The sequence below is a fragment of the Ischnura elegans genome, chromosome 5 (genome assembly GCF_921293095.1).
Source record: "Ischnura elegans chromosome 5, ioIscEleg1.1, whole genome shotgun sequence".
Lineage (NCBI taxonomy): Eukaryota > Metazoa > Arthropoda > Insecta > Odonata > Coenagrionidae > Ischnura > Ischnura elegans.
This window is the reverse complement of record NC_060250.1, coordinates 71,886,162-71,912,247: the sequence shown is the minus strand read 5'-3', so window position 1 is coordinate 71,912,247 and position 26,086 is coordinate 71,886,162. Positions and strand designations below refer to the sequence as shown.

Sequence of the window (26,086 nt, the reverse complement as noted above, 5' to 3'; positions counted from 1 at the left end):
GGTTTAATAGAGAAATGTCTTATGTCAATTATTACTGACAATTTTCTCCAATGCAATTTTCGAGAATAATTACACTGAATTAAAAAAAATATATTATCATCGATAAAAATTCTACTTAAGTAGATAGGAATGGATTATTTATTTAGATTGAATACTAGCAATCACGCACATATGAATCGGATTGATATTCTTTTTCTTATTACTGAGCAACAAAATTTTGATATAGGAGCTTATAACATGCCATTGTATGGGTAAAGAGTTGTCTGGGATGATAATAACAGAAATGTAAGCAGGGCTATTAGTTTTCAAGAACTCACCTAATATTTCCTTTATTTGTGCTGTACTTTATGTGGTTGCATAATGCCTCGAACATTCCACTGGTGGTTGTAACATAGCGGCAGTCAAACACCTAAAAAAGTAATGGATAAAGATTATCTCTAACCATCTACTAAGGTATTACATAAATATCTATGAGCGTTTCACGGAAATTCAAGCAATCATATATCAACCAATAGCCTTATGGTCAATGGCTCAATACACAATGGTATCTTTTGATTTCTTAAAGTTTTTCACGCCAGTGCATCCAGAATCAGTGGCGTAGCCAGGGGGGGAGGGTCCGGGGGGTCCGGAAGTGTAAAAACACAGTTATTGTCCTTCATAGAAGAAAACAAAATATTGAAAAATCAGGAATTTACATAATGTTTCTTTAAGAAATTAAGTTTTTTCGATTATGGAAAGTGTTAAATTAAGTTTAAAGCCCATTACTTAGTGCCCGGTTTTTCAGAAATTATCCCCCCTGGTTTTTGACCCCCCCGAACGAAATTCCTGGCTACGCCACTGTCCAGAATTGAAGCAAACCCACTCACTCACGTATCGTAGGTTGATATGGATTACATGATGTCATAATGCGTAATATGAAATGAATTTTTGATACAGTTTAATGAATAAAATGTAATGAAAACTACTACTGTTCAAATGGGACTATTCATTCAGGGGCTATAATGCACATACATAGCCGCTATTAGGTACAAATTAAAAAAAAAGGAAAATCTACATATTTAATACGCACAGGACCATCGTCAAACTTTTGCAGTGATAATAAAAGCCAAATAATTTCACCGAAAATTTTCCTTACCAGAATGAATAAGGGTAAAGGGAAGAATTGATACAGTAATCTTAAGCCCCGCTCACAAGAACTTAATTTGGCGCAAAAGCGATGAACACTAACTAATGACTTGTATGACATATTCCTTTAATCGCAGCAAATACCGCTCATAAATCGAGAAATTCCTTTTAAATGACTTACGATACTGTTTTTGCCTCTCGATAGGCGACAGAATTATATACTCTGCCAACGGTTTTTTCATGTCATCGTAGAGAAATTGGAGATTGTCTCAACTGATGACTATCGTAGGTAGTGTTACCCCAGTTTCAGTTGCTATGAACCATTATACGCAATTTCAAAGTTTTTTCAACCCCATAGTTTCACCACGTTAAGTTGTCATATTAAGCCTAAGGGATTCGTGGAGTTCCCAGAGAAAAGCAAAGAAATAGAAATTCACTAAGCAAATTTTCCCATGCGGACTCACGAATAACTAAATTATTACGCCCCGACGAGACGAGTGCGCAAATATTTGAAGAAATAACATTTCCATCATCACCTTCATCATCGAATTAGTAAACGGGATTAAAAAAACCTGATCGGGCATTTATCAAAAGGTCTCATTTAAAGGCTGAATGGAAAAATCATCAAAGAGATTGAGGCGAAGGGGTTATACCGCCCAGTTGATTCGCATCGTAACTATTACGTGTCAAAACGCCCCCCCCCCCTCCCCAGTTGATTAAAACATCCCGTGCACACGGTCGCCTTTTAATTAAGACCCTTCCCTCCGCTTTTCTTCTTAGTCTTATGCCCACGCTTCCTTTCTCCCGCAAATCGATTGCGTATTGCCCGTATCAGCCAGGCCCCCGCGACCAATCCAACGTGAAACACTTACTTTTCCCTTTCTAAAAAGGAGTCGAAAGAAATCGCAGAAGGGCGATATAAAAGGGGAGTGGTGCGGTATAAACCACCATGGAGACCTTTCCCCGATAAACTTCTGCGGAGAAAGAGTGACGTCACAAGAAAATCCTATTCCATATCCAGAGAGTCAAAGAAGTTCCATCAGCCACTACGATACATATATGCATGCACAGAAATTTTCTACATAAATTCTAACAAAAGGAATGGACTTACAGAATAAATAGACCAACGTAAATTCTACAAATGATTTTAAATTTTCACAGCTAAGCTTGTAAAACATATAGCAGTATCGAATTTTCCTAGGCGTATCAATGAAATTACTTTAGTTAATGCATCCAATAGTAATAAAGATAATTACAATAAGTTAAAAATAAGCAGTGAAACAAAGCTGGTTCCCTTGCAATAATTTCTTGCTTCTCCATGTGAAGACTACAGTCAGCGTTTTCAGACGATCACTTCTGTTAATTAGGATGACTTGTGTCTTTTAGGGAGGAGTGAAAGGGGGATAAAATAAATAAGAACTGAATAAATAGAAACGAAATACTAGTGGTGCAAATCAGGAAAAAATGTGGTTTCATTGGCATTATCTTTTATAATGGAGTTGGGATATACCTAGGCGATTAAGCCAGTTTAGTTCACTTTATTATAAACAGGAAAATTCCGCAAAGCATGCATTTAAAAAGTTAAAAAAATATTGCAAAGGTTTAATAATTTTAAAGTTTAAATTAAATAATTGGTAATAATGCGGTATTAATAACTAATAATATGGTATTAACACGGTTAATATGAGGAATAATGGAATTTCAATGCTATAGCAATACTACTAGGTTGAAATATTGGTCAAATTACCATAACTAACAAGAAAAGAAATAAAGGGGAAATAATCCGAATACTATGTGGCTAAATTGGTAATGGATACAAGTGGGAGGTTCAACGAATCAAACCGCGAGAGCCAATTTAGTGGATTACTCAATTCAATGAATAAGAACCAACGAAAAAAATTCTTTAAAAATGTAAAAATATGCAATTAAGGTATTGATGCAAGTTTATAAGTCTAAAGTAATACAAAGCTACCTTTCTGTAATTTCGCCGGTTTTGTTTGAAGTTAACTTATTTTATAAATTGCTAACTGGGAAAAGGATTTTACTTGCTTCATTGATCAAAACAACCCAATAACTTGTTGTTATTTAATTATGTTACCGGGCCAATTTCCCATTTCTAACATTATTAATATAATAATAAACAATTAGATTTCCCGCATTTAAGTTACTGATTAGTAACGCGCATCCCTCATCGAGAATCTGCATGATTTTTGGAGCTGGCATCTGTCACCACATACTGGAGAAAATATAAGGGCTAGTTAGCTGAGCGAGGGATGATTGGATGGGCGTATGAACCTTCTCGGTCACAAACAGAGATTTAGAGGGCTGATGTTTGACCCATGACCCACAACTCAAGTAACCGCACCGACCTAATCTGAAAGGAAAAGGGAGGAGGGATTTTATACTCTGTCTGCCGTTGGGCGAGAGATTACTGTCATCCAACCATTCATCTCTGAACGACTTTTTTACTGTCCATCCCTGAGCGCCCCTTTCTTCCACCCACCCACGCCTTATCCCGCTCATTTCCCTCATGGCAAAGGGTCGAACATGATTGTTATCTACTAGCATTCAACCCAATTAAAGCGACAACACCGTAGGAAGGGCTTTCCTAGTTAAGTGGGCGGTCCGGCTGTTTCCTCGCCAACCAAATGGAACGCTTGTAAGATCGGGTGATTGTGACGGTAAGTGAAGCTCTGGACTTGAAGAAAAGAGCGGTCTCCTGATGGGTGGACCAAAAGTACCATATCCCAGCTGCTAACTGATACAAAGTACAAGTTGATTACGAAAGGATGCATCGGTTTTTTCAGATATGTACATTAAAAATGTTATGCCTAACGCGCGATATCTCTAAAAGGTTGATAAAATATCTAGTTATGTACGAAAAAATGGCAAAATTTTCAGCTATTAGATCAATTTAATTGCATGTCAAAGAATCTGTGCAATCTAAAATCCTTGGCTGAAAATAAAATAAAAGTGAAAAAAATGGTTAATTAGCGAACCTGTGAATATGTAATATTTTTAACTATGGTATTTATAATTAATAATAAATTATTCCTTTGGTTTCAATGTTCCTTAAAATTTTAATGTCATAATATTTCCATTGAATTTTTTTATGAAATTGAAATTATGAATTCATTAAATACGAACAAAATATATGGAACAAGTAAAGAGAGATGTGAAAGAGAAGAAATACGTAGGAGTGAAAAGATTAGCTGATAGGAGAACTGAGTGGAGAGCTGCGTCAAACCAATCCTAGGATTGTTGACCAGTGATGATGATGTAATGTGAAGAGTATATCAGTAAGGAACTTTTTATTCAGAATATCAAATGTCATCCTTGTAATACGCCACTATGTGTTATAACAATGGATCCTTCTGACAAGCCTAATGGCTTAAAAGGCACAAGTTTGTGTAAATGCAAAAATAGGCATTTTCTTCTCTCAAAAAAGAAATAAATGAAGAAGTCTCGATATCAATCATGGTTAAGTATTTTATGTGCTCTCAAGACTCCCTTCTTTCTATCTAGTGGCGCAGCGAGGGGGGTTTTTGGGCATAAAATCTCCCCCAGAACTCAGAGAAATTTTTAAGTTTAATCCAGTTTACTTTAATAGATTAATATTACTTATAGAATAGTGTAAGGATCATTAAAATATCCCTGAGAAAACCATAAAACTCATAATTTTGAGCCATTAATCTGAAAATTCTAGGGGAGGGCCCTCGCACCTCCTGCACAAAATGATATGCAGGCGGGTATTCCATACCCTCAGACTCCCCAGGGTTTGTTGCACCTAAAACCCCCCTAGCCTTAATTCCTAGCTGCGTCTCTGTTTCTATCAATCTTGTTATAGTTTCCTCAAAAGTTCATAGGAAGAAATTCAGAGATATTAATGATTAGAAATTTATGGGATAACGAAAAATTAATCGAATCTAAGGCCTCACGAATTTATTACTAGATCCCTTATTCAAAAGCAATATGCATTTGAGAATAAGACTCGACTTCTAATGAAATAAATACCTTCTAATAGGTAATTTGTGATATACCCGAGAGTAGAAGTTAGTGAAATAAATAGGAAAGATATATGTATTTCTCAAAAAAGTTTTAATTTCCAAAAAAAATAGCTGAACATAGAAAAGGTCTTTAGAAAAATATGAGGTAATTAATGATTGAATGCTAGTTTACTTGTTGATTCACACAATTGTAAACATTGAAGTCAAACTTTAAATAAAATTAAGACAACTTCTATCACTGCCAAACCTGAAAGTGACTACAACACAAAACTACTGCATAATGGACAATTTTTTTTAATGAAAAAATTAAGGATCTCATAAGATATCACTTAAAAAATGTAATAACTCTCTATTCACAGCATATCTCATACCACGGTGTGCTATGAACCTATCGTATAAGTCAGAGGTAAAAACTATTGTAGAATGAGTGATAAACTTGGATTCAAGTAGATCTCTAATTCGCCAGCAAGAGAAAGTTTCGGCTTGTGGGTAACGCCCTTGGAGATGGCAGAACTTGGTTCATTCAGCGCGCGGAACTAGCAGCTAATGAACTTCAGGCCTTGCATGCCCACCGTGGCTAATTTGTTCCCTTGGCCGAGATCCAACGTTGAAAGGATTCGCTGCGGTGTATTCCACCCTTGGGTACCAATATGATAACTCTACGTAGGGTTAACTAGCGAATATGAGTCAACTTGAACACTTTCGAAGAGGATATTACATCAAGGAGGCAGGGTCACATAAAAAGTGGTAGTGGCAATTGCTATGAGTGCATAAACTGCTGTAATGTCATGCACTAAATTTTTTGACATTCTAATAAATAAAAAGTTTGATTCCCGCACTCAATTAATTAAAAAAACTGAATATTTATTACTGAACGTATGAAATCAATTCAGGCTCTCTTTTCACTTCTTTTTTTTCAATTCATTCAATTTCAATTGGTAAAAATGAAACGTATCCATGGTAAAATATAACTCAAAATTGGCAATTCTACTACCGACCGTGGTTTCGACATTCTATGTCATTTTCAACTTTTCCTTGAACCTTTGAAATGGCATAGCATGTTGAAACCATGGTAGGTAGTGGAGTTATACATTAATGTGTGGAAATTACCATTTGTAGTCATATTTTATCATGAATTTATTATTAATTTGGACAAATTAAACATATTTAAACATTTTGCTCCCAAGGAAGAAAATTACGTTTCGCTTAATTCAATAATTAGTTTTCTATTATAATTATAATTCATGATTTCGCTATGCAGGGAATATTTATTAATAAGAAAAGTAAAAGTTATATTTTATGTTTACAAGGTATTCAAAACGAACTTATGGAGACTTAAGCCTGACAAAGAATTTATTTAAAAGGTATTTTACCAAACAGATACTTTGATTATATTTTATAAAATGAAGAAGATGGCATTATATTTAGAGTAATTATTATTCATCGAAAATTCTGCGCATGAAAGATACATTTTTACAGCTATTCTGTGGTTCAATGAGTCATCTAATGCCCTCTAAAATCGAAGAGGTATGTGCTTTGATTAGTGTAATATTCCACTTATCATTAAGGCTATAACTGAAGCTACTACGAGTTAAGTTGCGAAGGAGAGCTTGGAGCAAACTCAAATGGACACACTAGACTTTTTAAGTTACTCCCATCTGTCAAAGCTGATATAAGAGGACTAAATTTAACTTTATTTCTAAAAAGGATTTAAATCAGCATAAATAAAAAGTTTGCATAAAAAATAATGTTTTCATTGCAAATGTAACCAGTTCCTAATAAAAGTGGAATCTAATGCATATTTATCGAGGAATGCAGGAACCGTAATGAAGACCTTTTTATGGGTTATCACCATGACATTTTTTAAAAACCGGATGCCAAATGAAATCTAATATTAATTAATATTTCATCATTATTTAAGTTAAAATAATGTGATTACGGGACGTCCACACATCCATTTCAAGGAATGACAATCCATCTCATTAAAAAAAATCGTTACCTATACTTGTATTTTTATTGTGAATAATATATAATCATAGCTCGTTCTATTATGCACATAGTTTTCCCAGAATTTAATCAACAGTGATGATAAACGAGTTCAAAAGCACCCTTAGGAATATAAATTGGAGTTCGATAACATTTTTAAATTTCTAATTATGTTTCAGAGACAATGGTTCAGTGAGTAGAAAAACAATGATCCTTCTTCAGAAATAACTATTATAGGGTAGTGCGCCGTAGTAATAAGGAGAAAATCGCTCTCTAAGACGATGGAGGAGAAAGAAAGAGAAGGCGGCCTGTGCTTACACTTCCGACGATCGTCAACATCGATCGAACACCGAGTAATCTCAGAGTGCAGTAGAATGAGAACTGCTGTGGAGGCATTTCCAGTGAGGTAGAACCCAATGATTGGATAATAAGCGACCATTAACCCCCCTTCTGCCTCGAATCAAACTTGCAGGGTCGGGAAAACTTCCCGCACGTCGGTCCTGGGGGTGATTTCGTAACATTGTCAGTCGCTTCAAGGTTTGTACGAGCGCGGAATTCTTAAAAAAGTGTTTTTTTTTTTAACCGCGAGGCCTTGGTGTCGTCATACGAGTTCTCCGCGGCGATTGCGGGGGAAAAAAGATAGGAAGCATTTTCTTCGGGGTCCTCTTTTTTAGTGATTATTCAAGGGATTCATTAAAAAAAGATTTCATTCCTTTCCCTTCGGAGAAAGGTCTTAACCATTTAAAGGTCGAAATAACTTACCGACTGATTTTTATTATATTTTTGCATAAACTATTCATTTTACAAGAAATTAAGAGATATTATGAAAGAAAACTCGAACAAAAATTTTTAAATGCGTTTTCAAGCATGTTCCTAAATCGTAGCACGCTACGAAATTTTGCCATTGCTTGAGAAATAACTATACTTTTGACGAAAAAACTAAGTTTAACAACGTAATATACCCTGATATTTTGAATAAATGAGCATTTTTTTACTGGAGAGCGAGTGTAGGGAAAATATCGAATAAATCGCATAGTCATTACAAAGGTGATGAAGATAATATAAAAGTAATCACAGATACGAAATATAATTTTCATGAATCTTAATAAATGTGTTCCCAATTGGGAACCTAGGACTACAAACTGCTAAAAAGTCGCATCACTGCCTTTCTACGGGTCTTTTTCGAGCACCTATCAATGGCTCTCAGATAAACATTTTAAGAGTTTTCACACAAAGTAAAACATTGTAAACTTTTGACTTTGACTCAAATTTGATAATTTTCATTCGGTATTTTTTTAAAATGAATATGTATCCCCCCGCCACCGGTTTAAATTTTGCTGGTGTGGTTGGCCGGCGGACCGTTCCTAAAGGTTGGAGTGGACGGTGGAAAGGAGTGAAGTGAACTTCCTTTCTTGCAGCCAACAGTCCGCTCTCAAAGTGAAAGCTCATGCTAAAGTGAAGGAAAGAGTACCTGTGAAATTGTTTGAGCGAAGAAACCATTCGGGCACTGAATAATTTTCTATACTATCTGTATTATTTCTGGTATTATTTATATGTAATTATATAAATTTTAAAAATATGATATATGTATTTTTATAATGAAAATTACGAGGTGATAACGTAAGTTTTTAGTGAATAATACGACAAGAAAAGAGTAGAAATACGAATGATTAAGAGAGAGTGAGAGTACCGATACCTCCACTGTACAAACGCTCGCCTACCGAATCAAATCCGCTCATCTAGTAGCCCTAGTAGCGGATTTGGCTACTAGGGCTTATAGATGAGCGGATTTGATTCGGTGGGCGATTGCTGAGCGTTTGTGCAGTGGAGGTATCGGTATACTCAAGAGAAAATATTCTTACATACATAAGAAAATCGATAAACGATATCGAAAAACGATATACCACGTCATTAATATATTAAGAATGCTAACCAGCTAATTCAAAGTCTATTATAAATCTTCATTGGTTCGGACCGGAATAATACTTCAAACAATCGACAAACAAACTTTCGACTACCACAACTTCATGTTGTGGTAGTCGAAAACGTCAAAGGAATAATAATAAAGAAGAATATAAATCATGTGGACAGGTATATAACGAAGCTGGCAAGGTATTTTCTCCGCTCATTTATAAGGTATTCTTTGACTTCGGACAACCCGGAAAACTTGAAGGGCTGAATTAGGTAGGAAAGGTTGAAAATAGAGGAGGATGAATCAAGAAGGATGGCAATGTATAGGGTCTTCACGTGAGGCAAAATTCGATTATCAGGATGCCGTAATGTGATATTCTGGAAGCTTCTCAGATTGACGGCTCGGGCAGCTTATGAATCATGGTGTGGGAAGAGATGTGATAGCCCCAAACAAATTTCCCACCGCACACTACCAATGCCTACGGCTCCAAAACACCATCGACAGACCATGATTGAATTTAATTTCCTCTTGTTGAAAGTGACTCTTGAAACTGAGACAGGTATATAAATATAGTATTAAAGAGAAAAAATTAATTCCACTGGATTGGATATTTTTTATGCGAGGGATTTTTCATTTAATACTCACGCCATCATATTGAAAATTTCAGTTTATAGAGTAGATTTAAATAATATTTAATGCATCTTAACTTTGAATTTCACCTCAGCATTTTTACAGAAGAAAAATGTTCATATTAAGACCGGAAAGTTTTTTTAAAAGCTCTACTCTATAAATCCGGAAAATTTCCACAGAAAACTTAAAAAACTAGAAAAAAATGACCGGTTGATAGATATGTCCTCTTAAGCCTTGTTAAAAATAGCTTAACTTGGCGTAACTATGGAGTAAAAACCTTGAAAACAGCTTCTGTTGATTCAGGACATCAAACAACAGTGTGGATCAAATAAAATTTCTCTTGAATTAACCAACAGCCACGAAGGAATTCATGTTGGGAATCTCACTATAAATATGATTTCACGATTGATACGCGGCCTGAGCTGTGATTTTTGGATTATAAAATTCCTCCGTCGAAGCCAATATAAGTTAATTTACTTCAAAATAAGATTTTGGGATCAGGGATACCATAATTACGTTGGAAATGCACGATATAAGGGAGTTATGCATATATGCGGCGGCGTAACTATGGGGAGATGAGAGGATCGATCCCAAAGCCTCAGGAAAATGAAAAAAGTTTTTAAAACTATTGTCCAGTTTTGACATACTGTATCTGCTTAGAGTGAAAATTTCAGTGCCAAAATGATGTAAAATGTATTTCCAGGCAAGTCATTTTTCAAAAATTTTCCCGAACGAATTTCCCTCGTTGCCAAGGGTGGGGGTCGCAACCTCAGGCCATACCTCCCCCCCAAAGCATAATCCTAGTTACGCCACTGCATATATGAATGACCTAAACATGTCATATCATGGAAAAAATTCAGATAGGAGGATTAAAAACGTGTCAAGCACAAAAAATGAATCTAATATACTTGTCTTATCCCTCTGGGTATTAACCTACAAGAAATGGGCAAAAGAAACAGTAAATATATTTAAATGGAATTAGAGAAACTCTTTTTTGTAAAATTTTCGGATGTAATACTTCTTTCATAGGCAAGTGCTTTGACTTTTAATAAAGAGAAAACCGCTTCTCCAACGCTTACCAAGTAAACAAAAAAAATTAACTCTTCTTAATAAAAAAATTAAGGTTAATCTTCTTTCAAATTTTCCCTACTGCTTAGGTCGCTAACCTATAATATCAGAGATATAAAGATTCGGATAACACGCAGAAGAATTACTTAGTGTAAAACGGAGAAGCGTTTGAAACAAATTGATATTTGTTTGATTCCGACGACCGTACGAATATAATGCGTATCCCGCAGGCTACGTTTCGCCTTCAATATGATACTGGATAATTTGAATAGATGACTAACAAATCGGATTATTCAGAGCACATATTTCAGGGGAGAGAGATTGGGGAGGCGAATTGACAAAACTGCTCAAAAAAGAGAAATGGTTCTCGCGTGAGCCCAAATAACCCGAGGAGATTAAAACTCGAATTCTGTCGTCGTTCAAATGTTTGCGGAATGACTCAATTAGCGCAATACGGACGCGGGATATTCTATACGAGGGCAGAGTAACTTTTCATGACATAAAGTCTGTCGGAAGGGTTTGACTTCGAGCGATACACGAGTACAACCGCATAAGCTAGGAATAAAATTAATGGAGGGGGAAAATATGTGAGGAGACTAATTGGCACTCATTTTAGAACCAAATTAAGAGAGGGACGCTAAAATTTATCGCCATATCGATGTAACGAGCTCATTGTTCGCCATTAATAAGTTCTGTCATCAAGAATTTCCATACGCTGCTATACGTTAGCCTTCGTGGCAAGCTGAGGATAAATTATGCCATAATGCCATCGACATGTGGCCTGGCTTCCGGGATCTAATGTTCAATTTACGTATATATCCATATGCAAAGCCACTGTGCAATCAAAATAATATAAAGAACATCTGAAACCGTTAGCGCAGGTTTCTTGGATGAATATAAACCACTTAATTTTTTAAATAAAGCGACCCGGGTTTAATAGCTAGATTATATAAATGAATAGTCAATTCAGTGGGATAAATAGCTAATAATTTACGCCTTACGACGGTTATTCACCAAAAACCGGGTCCCTGTGATTAAGAAAGAAGTGGTATAAGAAAAAGATATTCATAAAAGAAACCTTAAAATGGAACACCACATAGTTAAACATGAGTTAGGGATTCAGTTACCATTAGAACAATCACGTGACCATCTAAGTAGGCTTTTTAATCATCTGAGTAATATTTAATCGGAAAAATTCGTTCACACATAGATGATTTGTGGCAACCCGCACTAAACCATTCCAAAACATTGATTTATTTCTTAGCCCGAAACGTATTTACATACGAAAGGTAATATTATAGTTAGGTCAATAACTCATCAGCAATATATTTATATTCAAGGCTACGAAAAAGGTAGGATAACTAGAAAGTCTTTCCAGAAAGTTAATACTAAAATAAATAAACCGTGATATTGACACAAGGGGAATTGGAACTATTCAAAAGAAGATTTTATTCATTATTTAAGATTTTATAAATTAAAGATAAAATTTTTGGAAACACTAGTTTTCATACAAAAAGTAGGAGTTTTTATTTAATAAAACTAGTATTTAGATCACCAACCGAGAATACGAAAACAAGTTAACTTTTTCACGTGATAAAAAGGCAGGAAAAAAATAAAAACACGTTTTAACTTCAAGATATTCAAAAAGCGATATCATAATTCATCTAGACACACCTTAGACACTACTTCAAAATTTTGCTTTTTCCCCTTCTTCAATCCTCACACACAGACGGGAAACAATGAAGAATAAAAATGATTGTCATCGTCACTTTTTTGCCTGTCTGGTGGCCTGGAAAACCCTTGTTGGCTGCCCATGGGGAATCTTCACCCACGCAAATGTTCCATGAGGACCGTAAGCCGCTGTGGCCGAGGAACGAGCTAGCCTCACACCATAGCTCCACTTTTCCACCTGTAATTGTCTCTTCTATCCGTTCTCCGGCTTGGAATTCCACCTTGTTAGCAGGTGATTAATTTCACGATTTCATCGGCTGGGCGAATTTGTGCCTTCCCGGAGAAAGCCGCGGAAGAGAGGCGAGTTTAACGGTGTCGACTACAACGGGATTTATTATTTTTATTTAGGGAAGAAAAGGGGCAGAATGCTTACAGGACTAATGGTGAGTTAATCCTCTTTTTCGACCAATCCGGACCACTGAACAACATTTTTTCCTCAGCAACAAAAATATCTCACTTAAATCTAACAAGTCGAATGATAAACAATTATATCGTATTGCCCACTAATTTCATTATAACAGCTTACTTTACAAGTTTCGATTGCTACTCAATCATTATCAAGTACCTGCTAACAAAAAAACAAAACGTGTTATTTTTAAACGTTTAATTTAAAAGGTTTAATTTTTAAATGCAGATTTTTCGCACAATTTGTGCATTGTGGGTGACTCTCGTAAAGTTATCACCGTGGTTAGTCCCGGTATACTTAAATTAGTCAATAGCGACCGCCTATTTGTGGTCAAAGTTCAGGCTTTGCTCTCCGGCTGTGTCGCCGTGCGCACGATTTGGACTGCTTCAAGCATCACATACTCAACAGTCCACACCACCTGGTGCGGCAGTGTCCACAAATATTCACAGGAAAGGATGACGCCTCGGTAGCTTAAATATCTATAGCACTCGACCGGAAATCGGGGAATCCGGGTTCGAATCCCGGTCAAAGCGATTTAGTTTTTCTCTGTGGATTTTTCGCACAATTTGTGCATTGCGAGTGACTCTCGTAAAGTTATCAACGTGGCTAGTTCCAGTATACTTGAAAACGTGTTTGGTTGTTTTTTCATAGTACCTGATGATGATTGTGCAACAATCGAAACACTTGTAGTAAGCTGTTACAATAAAATTTGTGGGCAATACGATACCATTGTTCATCATACAATAAACATCATACATACAAACATCATACAATATGTTGTTCCACGACATATCTCGGCAAAAAGTTGACACATCACTAATTTTTTAAAGAATATTTTGAGATAATGCCTTTCATTATTTTTATGCACATACGATGGACAGATAAAATCGTTTGAAATTTATTAATTCAGCCACCTGTTAAAATCCCAACCACTATCTTAAGAGAGAGAGAGAAAAGATCGAAACCGCTCCGAAGAATAATGAATGCAATAGGGATATTCCATTTCAAATAACCCAATATAAATGAAATTTGTTGCTCAACATTTTTAATTATCCTGATTTTTTTATCATTGGTTCCCTACAAGTAGGCAATCACAAAACACTATTCGAAAAAAAATTTACAAGCCATACTTTGTTTTGGCAGCCATTTTTAAAGGGGCGGCTGGGCCAATTTTGATGAAAAACGTGGTTTGCATAAAGTTTAATTTCGAAACTATTTTGAAAATATCAGATTAATGAAAACCAGCATGAGAAGAACTTTAGGAAACTTTTTTTTTAATTTTTCTATCATAAAAGACAATCAGTCTAAATCTTTCCGTAAACACTCGGGAAAAAATTGTCAATACTAATATTTCAACACCATTAATTTTTATGAAGGAAACAAGACTCACTTATAAAATCGTATTCGTATTTACGAACATAAACCATGAAATCGCGTCGATCAATCTGAAACACTGACTAAAATTTTTTCCTCAGCAAGAAAAATAGTTCTCTCACATGTAACAAGTTGTCTGAACAATATAATTCACTGATTATTTTAGCAAAATTGGAGATATTTCCACCCATTATTTATATGCACATTCGAAGGGTAAATGATGTCGTTTGAAACTTGATTTAGCCAGCCGCCTGTTTAAAAAATCACAACCCTCTATTTCAAGAGAAAGCAAAGACTGAAACCACCCCACAGAAAAATTTATAAGATATGAGCAAAAACCATGACTATATAATTTATTTATATGCACTAACCAAATGTAAGGATTACAAAGCAAATTTGGGGACCCTCAGGGTCAGTTAAAACACATTTGATAACATAAAAATCCTCTAATAAAATACACAACGCGTCTTGTTTCTAGGTGACCGTTGGTAACGGCGTCGAAGCATACTAATCTTGGATGTATCCATGTACCAGCATCCATTTTTTACATAGAGATTACATAAAATATATGTATATCTGACGATCTGAGAACGACCAGGTTAGTTATTATTGGATCAGGCACACTGATCTCGAAAAAATGTGATTCTAATACATCCTCCTCAAGTGAAGCCATACAAATTCGTGTATGGCATTCTCAAAAAAGACTTCTGGAATTGCGCTTCACTCAAATGCATGGGATATTACGTGAAACTTATTTATATTCACGCACCCAATGAACTAATTTATATGCACACAACCTTAATTTTGAAATTTATTTTTCTTTCGCCCGAAAGAAATCGGACAAGGTTGTGACTAGGAGGATAATTTACTCAAATCTTATAGGACAGTTTTTTCATCTAAAAAATTTCTACACTATTCCCTCCATCAACTTTTTCCACATTTTACCGTGGTGGTCGGACCTATTTGGAGGTGTCGTTCGGGCTTCTGTCTGGCCTCAACGGATCCCACACGTGGTGCTTTACGACCGGCATTCTATTATTTTGAGTTCAGAGCTCAGGCATCGTCAGCGAATAATGTGCAAGATCCATTTCTAAATATATGGATTATAAGGTTATTACGTACGCATTGTGAAATAGAACATAAAAGTAACTGAGTTTTTTTCTCTCTTGACCTCTATATCAAATATTTAATCAGCGTTTTGGAGTTTAGGTCTAGATAAATTTTAAATGTAATTTTTTTTGCCAACATTTCGGCATGTTTATAGGCCTTCATCAGGGATTTAATGTGCGTTAAGGGTCCTCTTGGATTATTGTTTTAATTTTAAATTTCCGATTTCCCTTTTTTTCTGGAAATTTTAAAAAACAATCCAAGAAGACACTTAACACACATACAAGCCTTGACGAAGGTGCATAAATATACCAAAAATTTGGCAGAAAATTACATCCAAACTTTATCAAGATCTACACTCCAAGACGCTTATTAAATACATGAAAGTAGTACAAAAACCTCCATAAACAGCGTAATTCGTAATCACTGCTTTAGAGAAATCATTCCATTGTGTCCAGATATGCATAAAACATGACCAAAAGCACGTTTTGGCGTTGATTGCTAAGCAACGATAAATATTACATAACCTATTCTATGGAAGTGAGATATGGGAAAACATTACGAGGTAAAAATTTAACGTATGACATACTTGTTGAAGTATAGCCATAGTGTAATACATATAAAACGTCAATATTAAAATCGAAAGAAATATTTTTGGCCCAATTACATGCATAATTCACTCATTGATTTGATCAACTGAGAACACTAATAGCATAAATAACAGCATTTGCTCATGAGTAACTTCATAGCTTCCCGGCAAAATTATCTCGACGGTTATGTCTAAGGCAGCTTTAACAGTTACTGTAACATTAAGGGGCTGGACTTGATGTAATCCCCATGACTTTGAGACTACGAGCAGCAACCTTGTAACTGCATCGCACCATTTCTCGATCATAATTGGCCTTCCTGAGTCACGGCCTACAGGATGGCTGATACCAGACAGTCCGTGAATAGTGAAAGAGAGAGAGAGAGAGGCCTCTTCCTTCCCATAGTGCCGCGCGCGGCCTCTCTCGTCTCCCGAGACGGGATCCTTTTTCCGCATGGATCGCCATTTTCTAAGATCGCCCCAAATCGCACCGCTGACTTCCCGCCAGTACGCCCACTCCTTCCACGAGGCCGTTACTTCGAGTTGCAAGGGCACTTCATCCATTGTTTTGAGGCCTTCTCATCTTTTGACAATTTCACACTCCCTGACTCTTTTATGTGAGGGCTCCAATTTTTTTTGGCAGGAGGACACGTAAATCACTTCTTTTCTCTACTATTGCAGTCTGCAGAGCATCTATGCAAAATCTAAGAAGGTGAAGGTGATTTACCTTTTCTAAAAAAAAGTTTCATTCTTCTATTTCTGCCAATTTTCAGATATTAATGCTATGTATTTGCGGTAATAAGTATCACAAAAGCTTAAATTATAGATTAATTAGCTAGGTATAGCTTAACTTCCATACTAAAGGGCCAGTTAACTTTTTTTGGCGATAAAAAGACGAAGAAAATATAACTCGAAATAATAGGTATTAATACACCAATATCAAAGTCAGACAGTGACTACTTCTTAATAGGCGGCCTTTTACTATAACTTAAGTATGTCACTGAAAACACAGCAATCATACCATAAATAATTCATATTTAACACTTGAGTAGCACCGGATATTAAACACTTTATTTTCATTAGAGCTAAAAAACTATTATACACAAGAAAACAACTAAATGATATGGCAAAGAAAAGAAAGCAAGTAAAATATCAATAGAGTGAGGAATAGAATTTTCACAATCGTGCAAGAAAAAGTCACGAATAATTATGGTAATCAACGCCGTCTTAGCCAATTGCACAAACAAATTTACCAAATGATACAATGGTACAAAAGCGATATTTACGGCGCGAATACGTCACTAGAAGCCGACCGCGACGGCCGTCAACATTTATAACCCCTGATAAACGATCTTCAGAGAATCAATATCTACAATATTCTTCTGGCAGATGAGTCCTTTTTTTCTGTGTCCATCTTACGGGTATGCTACGGTCACGTCAGCTGTTCCGTATACCTGGAAGATGAAAGTTGACTCCAAACGTCGTGGAAGACTTTTTTTACTATCTACCACCTGAAAAATCTTATTTTAACACGGACAAAGCTCACGAAATCCAGGAGATATTTCCACTTGCGTGAACACACGAATCTCACCAATACTGCTGCGTCTCTGAGTGTCGACTCGTGTCTGGCGTACTAGAGACACGATGAATGGATAACAAGTAATTACAGCGATACAATTAGACTAGCGTCATCTTGCCTCGATCAATGGAAAACGCTCATCTGCAAGAGGTAAAAGATTAGGGGTCACTCTTTCACACGCAAAGCCCTATTTTGAAGAAGATTCAGTGCATATTTATACTCCGGGCAACCTCACTGAGGAAATTGAAATTTTCGTACCTAGCACGTGAAGGCCCGGAAAATTCAAATAGGAAACAAAAAAAATTCGAATATCTCCCCGCCTCCACCTCTCCGCTTGGATTAAAATTTACCAGGAGTAGAGAGAGTTAAAGACTAGTTTTAGATCCTGAAAATGCGATTACGATTGAAAATCTCCGAATGCAGATCCTATCACCACTTTTCAGTGGGGCAGCGAGGGGGTCCAGACCCCCCGAAATATAAAAACACAATTACTTTGCTTCGTAAAAGAAAACAAAATATTGAAACATCATGAAGTTATAAAGGCTTTCTTTGACAAATGAAGTATTTTTGATTGATAAAAAGTGTTAAAATTAGTTTAAAACCCTCTTCTTAGCACCCTGTTTTTCAAAAATTTAAAAATTTCCCCCTGACTTTGCACCCCACCCGAACAAAATTCCTCACTACGCCATTGTTAAATTTTCATCTTTACGTGACAGCAAAGACTGCTGAAGGATTGATTCTAGCAGGTAAGAATAGTGTTTAGTTCCATCATTTAGCTAAAAAAATATTCAATTTAAATTTTGCCAGGAGAAAACAAAAATGGTGCTGTTTTGGTAAAAATCATGAGAAAGGAATGTGAAAATTATCATACAAGTAGATAATAGAGGACAATCAGAGCAGGTAGAGCAGCTCAACTATTTCGATAGGACATTAGAGAGAAACGGCAAAGCAGTAATGATATTAGGAAAAGAGTCATTAATTATTTTATTTAGCTCTATAACCCCGAAAACGGCGCAAAACGGCGTACTATTTACAGCAGAAAAATCTAAAGAATAACAACGTAGGATGAGCACAAGAACCCACTTCCTGGATAGAGCCAACCTACTCAAGCGGGACTCATACATCCCACCTTAAGTTTGGTAATCGAGGACTTTACCCTGCCGGTTCCGAAGCCGACAGTAAAAAAGGATGAGCTCATAAACAGGAAAGAGTTAACTTGAGGACACTGATGAAATGATATAAATAAAAGGCTGGTGAAGATTCTGATCTGGATTGTAGCGCTTCACGGTGCGGAAACTTAAACGACGAGGAATATGAACCATTCCTCAATGGAAGCGTTCGTGATGTGGGTGTGTTGGGGAAGGAAGAAAGTGAAGTAAATGGAGAGGAAGATGGGCGTCGAAAAGCGAGAAAAGGGGAAGCGAGGAAAATACTAGATAAGATACTGAGACAAAGGGTTTGGATGGAGCGAACCCTAAGTGGGTAGAATTGGTGTTAGAGGAAAGAGTGAGCGGGGAAGGTGGAGGAAGAGAATATAATTTAAGCAATAGAAAAAGCGTAAAGGCTGAATCAAGTACACTTTTTTGCACCCCTTTCGAGGGACAACTCCAGCGATCGCTTCCATGATGATGGAAAAAATGTTCAATTCATGTCAGCGTTTTCCGCGATGACTCGAGGGATGGAGATCCCATACCTTTTCCCATTACTTCCTTTTTCCGTCGCTGATACCATCGCTTGCGCCATCATTCAGCTAATAAGAACGCAAGGCCGCAAAATGCGATTGTAAAACTACGCTTAGCTTATAATTGAGCAACAGTTGCAGATACTGACAGTGACGGAATATGCGATAGGGAAAGGGACGGTGGGAATGACCGTGTGGTTCAGAAAATGATGGGCCATCGATCGATCACTTTTTTATGTAATGAAAATCTATAGCTGGATCTATCATTCTGAGGGAAGGAAAGCAATGATCGTGTTAATCAGACTTTACTGGTAATTGGAGAGAGAAGCTCAATTTGGGGAACGGGGATATTTTTTTGTAAAAATTAATATCTAACTTAACCTTCACCGGTCGGTTGATTAAAAGCTGGATACCTATTGAATATAGAACTAACGCTTGCGGAATAGTAATAGCTATGATTGGATGATATTTTCAAATTCCAATTTCAACACCAGCTTCCATAGCGGCATTGTCATTGATCCGAAAGCCAGTGGCCTCTTGATCTTAGATTTCGGCTACAGGGAAAACACGTCCAAGATTCTGTTTATGCTTACGCTGAGCAAATATAAAGCTTCCGAGTTCGAAGGATCGATAGAATGTGCGCGACAATTTTCCGACGAAGAGAGGGGGGAGCCTCGCACGAAACTCGCCGCAATGAACGGGCCAAGAAAACCGCGACAGAGGGCCGAGAGCATTCTGCCTCCGTGCTTCGGGTTGCACGGGGGGAGAGACGGAGACGTTTAGCGGCTGTGAAGCGGAAGCCATGAGGCACACCACGACTGGTCCTTTTTCTCGCCTTACAAGAGGAGAAGACTGCTTGCCGCGAACTTTTTGACGCTCTCCTTTCTCGCTCGCGTGGGCCCATTCGACTCCACCTCGCATGAGCCCATTCGACTCCGCCGTAGAATGGGTCACCGTAGAATGGGCCACAGTAGAATGCGCCGTGGAGAGCGGGGAGCGAGGGAGGCTCTTATTCCCGCCAAAGCAAATGCCGCGAAGACGACGCTTCGACGGATGCATCCTCGATTTCCCCCGCGTGAATGCCTATCTGCCCGCAAATTGCTTGGCTGCGGAATTGCAGTGCGGAGTGGCGACATGCTCACCATCACCCAAACGAAAATAAGTCCATAGTGATTTCATGCCAGGGTACACTGCCGAAGGACGCGTCAGGCGTCATTCCAAATGTCACGAAAGGATGCTATTTTTGACTGTTGTTTGTCACTTTGATGTTATATGTGACTTATGAAAGCACATAAGCCAAGGATATGAAAAGGAACTACTGTAAATAGCAGAAAATCTTGAGACATAAGGAAAATATGGACAAGGAAAAATAACTTGGTTAAAATCTAAAATTTCATTTTAAACCGACCCGAGGTTCAGCATAGTAACAGTGCCACCATATGGAGACCAATATCACAATCTTTCAAAAATTTAACGTTGATACTATAAACTAAATTTCAGAGGGAAAAATATTACGCTGTGATAAGATGTACTTCTGTCGAAAATGTTATAAAATTTTATTTACACTGTGGGTGGAATTCATTGTGAAATATCTTTCAGCTTACTCGGTATTATAAAACGTAAATGTAAACTCGGTATTATAATATAAACGTAAATATACTGATTGCCGGTTAGTTAAACTACCCATTACACCACCAAGCTATCTTCCTTCAAGGAGAATTTTAGAATAGGATTCCCGTTCATGTTGGTACGCTATTTTTTTATGAAAAACAAAATTGCTATCAAGGTGTGGCTCGATGAAGCAATTATGCATTGCGGGTGACTCAGTAAAGTCATCACCGTGGCTAATCCCGGTACTTATACTTATATTCGATGCAGAAAATTAATGGCCTTCCCCTTCCGCCAAAGAAACTATACTCACCTTATGTACTTGGATAAAATTGAGCCTACATGTGTTTTCCATGAGCCAGTCTATTAATGTCAGATCAAACTGAAGGCAAAAAATTAACTGAAACAGGATAAAAGGGAGCTAAAACGCAGACTTCCGCTGTCACCGATCATTTTATCTATGAGTAAATAAAATAATTATCCAAAATCAATCCCAAGTGATAAAGTAGCTTCTTATCATACGTAAGTATTTTGAGGACATTCGAAATTGAAAATGTTCCTTTAGTAGAAAAAAGACTGTGTAAACTGTTAAGAAGTGCGTGAAAAATATCTCTCCGAAAATAATGGGTATAATTATGAAACGAAAAATGATATTTTTCGTAGTAAAAACTTTATCAAGTTGTGGTCATTCAGAAAACATTGTGAACGTAATAAAAAACTCAGAAAATTCCTTCAAAATATTGTTTTACCTTTCGATCCCTAAACCCATTGGAGGCGTAACTCGTAGTATTACTGGTAGCCGGCGATTGGGAGATCATGTTACCATTGAAGGTGAAAAAAATGGTTTTCCTTTCATAAAATTTCTCCCCTTCGTCATGTATTTGCAATATTGTGCGCGACTCAGCAAAAATTCAATTGTTTATACACTGCCTTAGTAGAAGAGTGTTTTTTATCACCCTTAGTGCAATTCTCTTCCAATGAATAAATATTTATAAAGAATATCATAGGCCAGCAAATTCTTCAATTTTAACTTGTCATGACAATAAGAGTATCTGGATACCTATGGGCAGATTTTTTTCTTCAAAAGGACGATGGCTATCGCAACTCACGGCCGCAAGGATTTTTTTAAACCAGCAACTGGGGTACCAATTCCCATACCGCGTTCTGTGAGGGTAAAATTAATAACCGCCAAAACAATTTATTCTATGTTACTTTTGATTTTCTCCTGTAATTCCGAAACAAATGAAATGACAATTTTTTTGCCTAAAATATTATTCCGAAGGTCAGGCTATTTTCGATGATGACGGAGCCTGCTTTTTTAACGACACATCCCGCATAGCAGAAGTGTGTTGCGTAAAACGTGTATATACGGGGCTACGGCTGTGTTTATTTGAACAGTGATTTCATTTCGTCGAGACGTGTCATGGGGCTTGCTGCTCACGACCGAACTATATATCAGAGTGGATGTAAACAAAAACGCTCAAGGTAGCGCGCAGTAACCAAAAGCTGAGGCCTTTAATATTATGTGAAATGTAAAAAGTCGGTAAATGATATAGGTACTTACAGATAGATGTAATAAAAATCCTGGCCGACACTTTCTTAGCATTGTGACAAGAATATGGCAAACTTGGAAACAGAAAATAGAAATAAATACGTCATTGGTCCTAAGTCATTATTTCAGCAAGGATAAAGTCAGAATCAAACATACCGCAAATAAGTAAAATTTCGCGGCCCAGTAGGTGAGGGATCAATGGAATAATAATGACATATGCAAGCACTTAAACACCGCGAGGCGACGGTCATTGATTAAATCTAGTGGAAGAGCCAAGCGACAGAAAGTATAAATAACGGAAGATCATATAATATCTTTCGATGAGGCTCGAGTGATCTCTAAGGCACCTTTGTTTTGGGATCGTCTCCTTAAAGAAGCCATTGAGATCCGGCTGGAGAGGAATAAAGTAAATCGCGATTCTGGGTACACGATAAGCACGGAATGGAAACCGTTAATCAAAAAGATAACGGACAGAAGGCGACAACAATGCCCCCCGGTTTGAACGGCTATATAAGCGCAGGAAGGCAGGCCTGCAGCACATTCATTCTCTGAGGACGATGGAAGAGTGTTCCGTCGAAACGTTAGACCAAAAAAGTCTCACTCGGCTAGAAACCCGAGAAATATTTATAAGAAAAAAAACAAGATCATATAGAAAGTATAAATTTCACATAAATTATACCATAACTTGACAGAATAAGTAATGAAATATATATTACTACTTTCCATTGATTTTAAAATTAAAAGGTTTGAATACGCCTATCATTTAACATGACACAGTTTTTAACGTATAGGTTTTAACAGCTACATCAAAAGATATTTGATAATAGCAGCGATAATAGAATTTCAGTGTTCTAAGAAAAAAATCGTGCTGATAGTAAAATTTAAAAAAAATTAACAATGTATTTCATAACCTCCGGATAATTTGTTTGCCTTTTTAATGGCAAAAAAATGGGAAATTAATAACTAAAATGAACTGTGTTTAAAAAGCGAGACTCCTGTCTGGCAATATAAAATTCGTCCAAGAGTGAAAAAAAAACATTATCATTGCCTAAGAAAACTAAAAACACCGATGCCTCATCCCCACGTTCTGCTTGCCTTTTTCTTCACACATTTACGGAATAAACCGGCGTTGCCCTGGGCGCTATGAAGCATCAGGTGGGCGCTGAAAACGTGCTTGAGCATAGGCAATTTAAACATTCGCCAATGACAAATACGCCAGGGATGTAAATAGCATGGCCACAAGCGTACATACATATTAAAGTCAACTTAAGTTCGAGCGGCGGGAGGAGGTTTGCGAACACGCGTATTTTTATCGCTCGACTCCAAGCCCTCCATTAATTCAATGGCAATTAATTTCGGATGCAGTTTGCGTGAAGTGAGATTCAGACATCCAGTCGTTACTCTTCATATTGCGTGCGGCCCATTTTTAAACACCGCTTCTTGATTTTATGGAGCTTATAGTAGGGCGCCGCTGCGCTACAAACCCGTCCACGACGCGAGTCTGCAGAAAATAATGTCGTGAATCACCCAGAATGTACCTACCATTGTCAGTATTACACCCGATATTTATCTTAGTTTTGCACTTTTTAATTATTGGAAATCAATTTTTAATCGCTAGTAACCGATTCGCGCCGTAGAGACTATTGGTATGGACGCCTGTACGCGTAGCAAGCCACCGCCACTGACTTTTTATTATCGACGCACATGCATAACGGAGGTACACTTTTTGGGATAGACGAAGGTGGTTTACCACATTTCTCTTCGATAAGCAATGGCGATGTCATACAATTGATCGTGAAAAGTTCGTTTTCATAGAAATGGAAATGAATTAGTGTTATACCATTAGAAAAATCATTGATAAAAATAAAAAATCATATTAAAAAAGACAAACTGGGAAACTTTATCCTTGGATAATTGATTTGAAAGGATAATGATGAAGATTCAGAAAATATGCAAAAGAAAATCAGTAATTAAAGGCTGATAATGGAAGGGAGCAAAGTCGGCTCCAGCGTAATTTATCAGCCTTTTAATATGCCTACAGGATACAGGAAGGAAAGCAAAGAAATATTCTACATACTAATGCAATCAAACAGGAAGACTTTAGAAGGACCGAAAACGTTTCAGTTTCCTCAGCAATTTCCGCCTTTTCCAACAAGACCAACCAACAAATTCTTTCAAGCTAGACTCTGATGATAATGCTTTTTTCCCTATACTTAGACATAAAACTGTGAATAATATAATAATTTAATTTCAAAAATGAGACAGGAAAATAAAAACAAATATGAATTTCTTCAGCAGGAATTTCATTTACTACAAAAATATTTGTAATCTCTTTGTTATATATATTTGTTTAGGATTTCAATTTTATTACCATGCTTATAGATTGCTGCGCTAAACATTTTCTTTAATAATATGTTCAAATCGGATGTAACAATCCGAGAACAATAAAATTATATTATTATTTACATGCTTTGCCTCTATAGAGCTACGATAACTCAAGGAACAAAATTCAGAATGTCGAAGAAACCAGTTATGGCAATTGATTAATAATGACAATTCTGATATCTCAGAAATTGAATGAACTTATGTCACAGGTGGAAAATATATTACGCATATAATTGGGTGTTACTCAATTTAAAGTGATATTCCACCTGTTGCAAATTTATTTATCAATACGGCATTTGAAAAAAAACAATTAACTTTAAAAGGCATTGCTTACAGTAACAACGTTAGTAGTGAAGTGATTTCTCGTAGTTTAAAGGGAACTTAAATATGAAGTTCCTCTGATATCTGCAGAAAAGACATTCAGCAATGTCTCAAAATATTCAAGATAGGAAAAAGATATGGATTTTTTACATATGGATCCCAAATTTTCCAATAATAAACATTCAAATAATTGAGATTTCTCGAAGTTGAAATATTACTTTTAAAAGAAAGTTCAAGGCTCCAGAATGAAAAAATCTTACTGAATACGCATCCTGATATGGGTGGAATTAATCAAAATGGAACAGCGCTGCACTGTTTTTTCTCAACTCTATTCACGAGAAACATTACCAAACATTTTTTGGCAAACAATAGCGTGAAGCTTTTACAAAGTAACGTGATCGACGGGATACACCATTGTTTTCCATAACTTTTGCCAATAATCTGAGATTTGTCGAGGTTTGCAAGTTCATGCCACACGCAGAATGGATAAAAAAATATATAGATGACTTCCATTTTAGAATCGATATGAGAGAAAAAATCAACATTGCACTGCGATGTTATAATATTTTTAATCAAAAAGGCGGACACCGTGTGGAAAATATACAGCGAATAAAATCGTTTAAGGCTCGAAGTGGTGAAAATGATATCTAGCCATGTTAAAATATAAACACCGTAAGTAATTTCAACACTCTAATATATAACTTCACTTTCAACCATGGTTTACACATTCTATGCCATTTTCAAGGAGAAGAAAATGATATGGAGTCGAAGCCATAGTCGGTAGGGGAGTTATATTTTTAAAGTGAAATTTAAGGAATTTAACTGTGAAAATTAATATTTGTTGTTTATGTTTAATCATTAAAGTATAAAACATTTACGAACGCTATCTTTCTAATCCTAATGATTTCTGAATGAACCCCAATATAATTCTCAATCTGATTTGATCTTATTGGTCCATAAAAAACTCCGCGCCGGTACCGTAATCTCAGAGTCATCTTGCCAAGCCTGTGTCATCGCCTCTCGAATAA

At 36.6% G+C, this 26,086-nt stretch overlaps 1 protein-coding gene across 3 annotated transcripts in view; it reads right to left on the bottom strand.

Moving 5' to 3' along the window:
* The window catches only part of LOC124159043 (nitric oxide synthase-like protein), a 271,887-nt gene that overhangs the window by 42,554 nt on the left and 203,247 nt on the right, over positions 1 to 26,086 (bottom strand). For all 3 annotated transcript variants that reach the window (XM_046534535.1, XM_046534534.1, XM_046534533.1), the window contains exon 5: positions 318 to 409. In XM_046534535.1, coding sequence (XP_046390491.1) covers positions 318 to 409 — 92 coding nt within the window. The remainder of the gene's footprint in view (positions 1 to 317; positions 410 to 26,086) is intronic.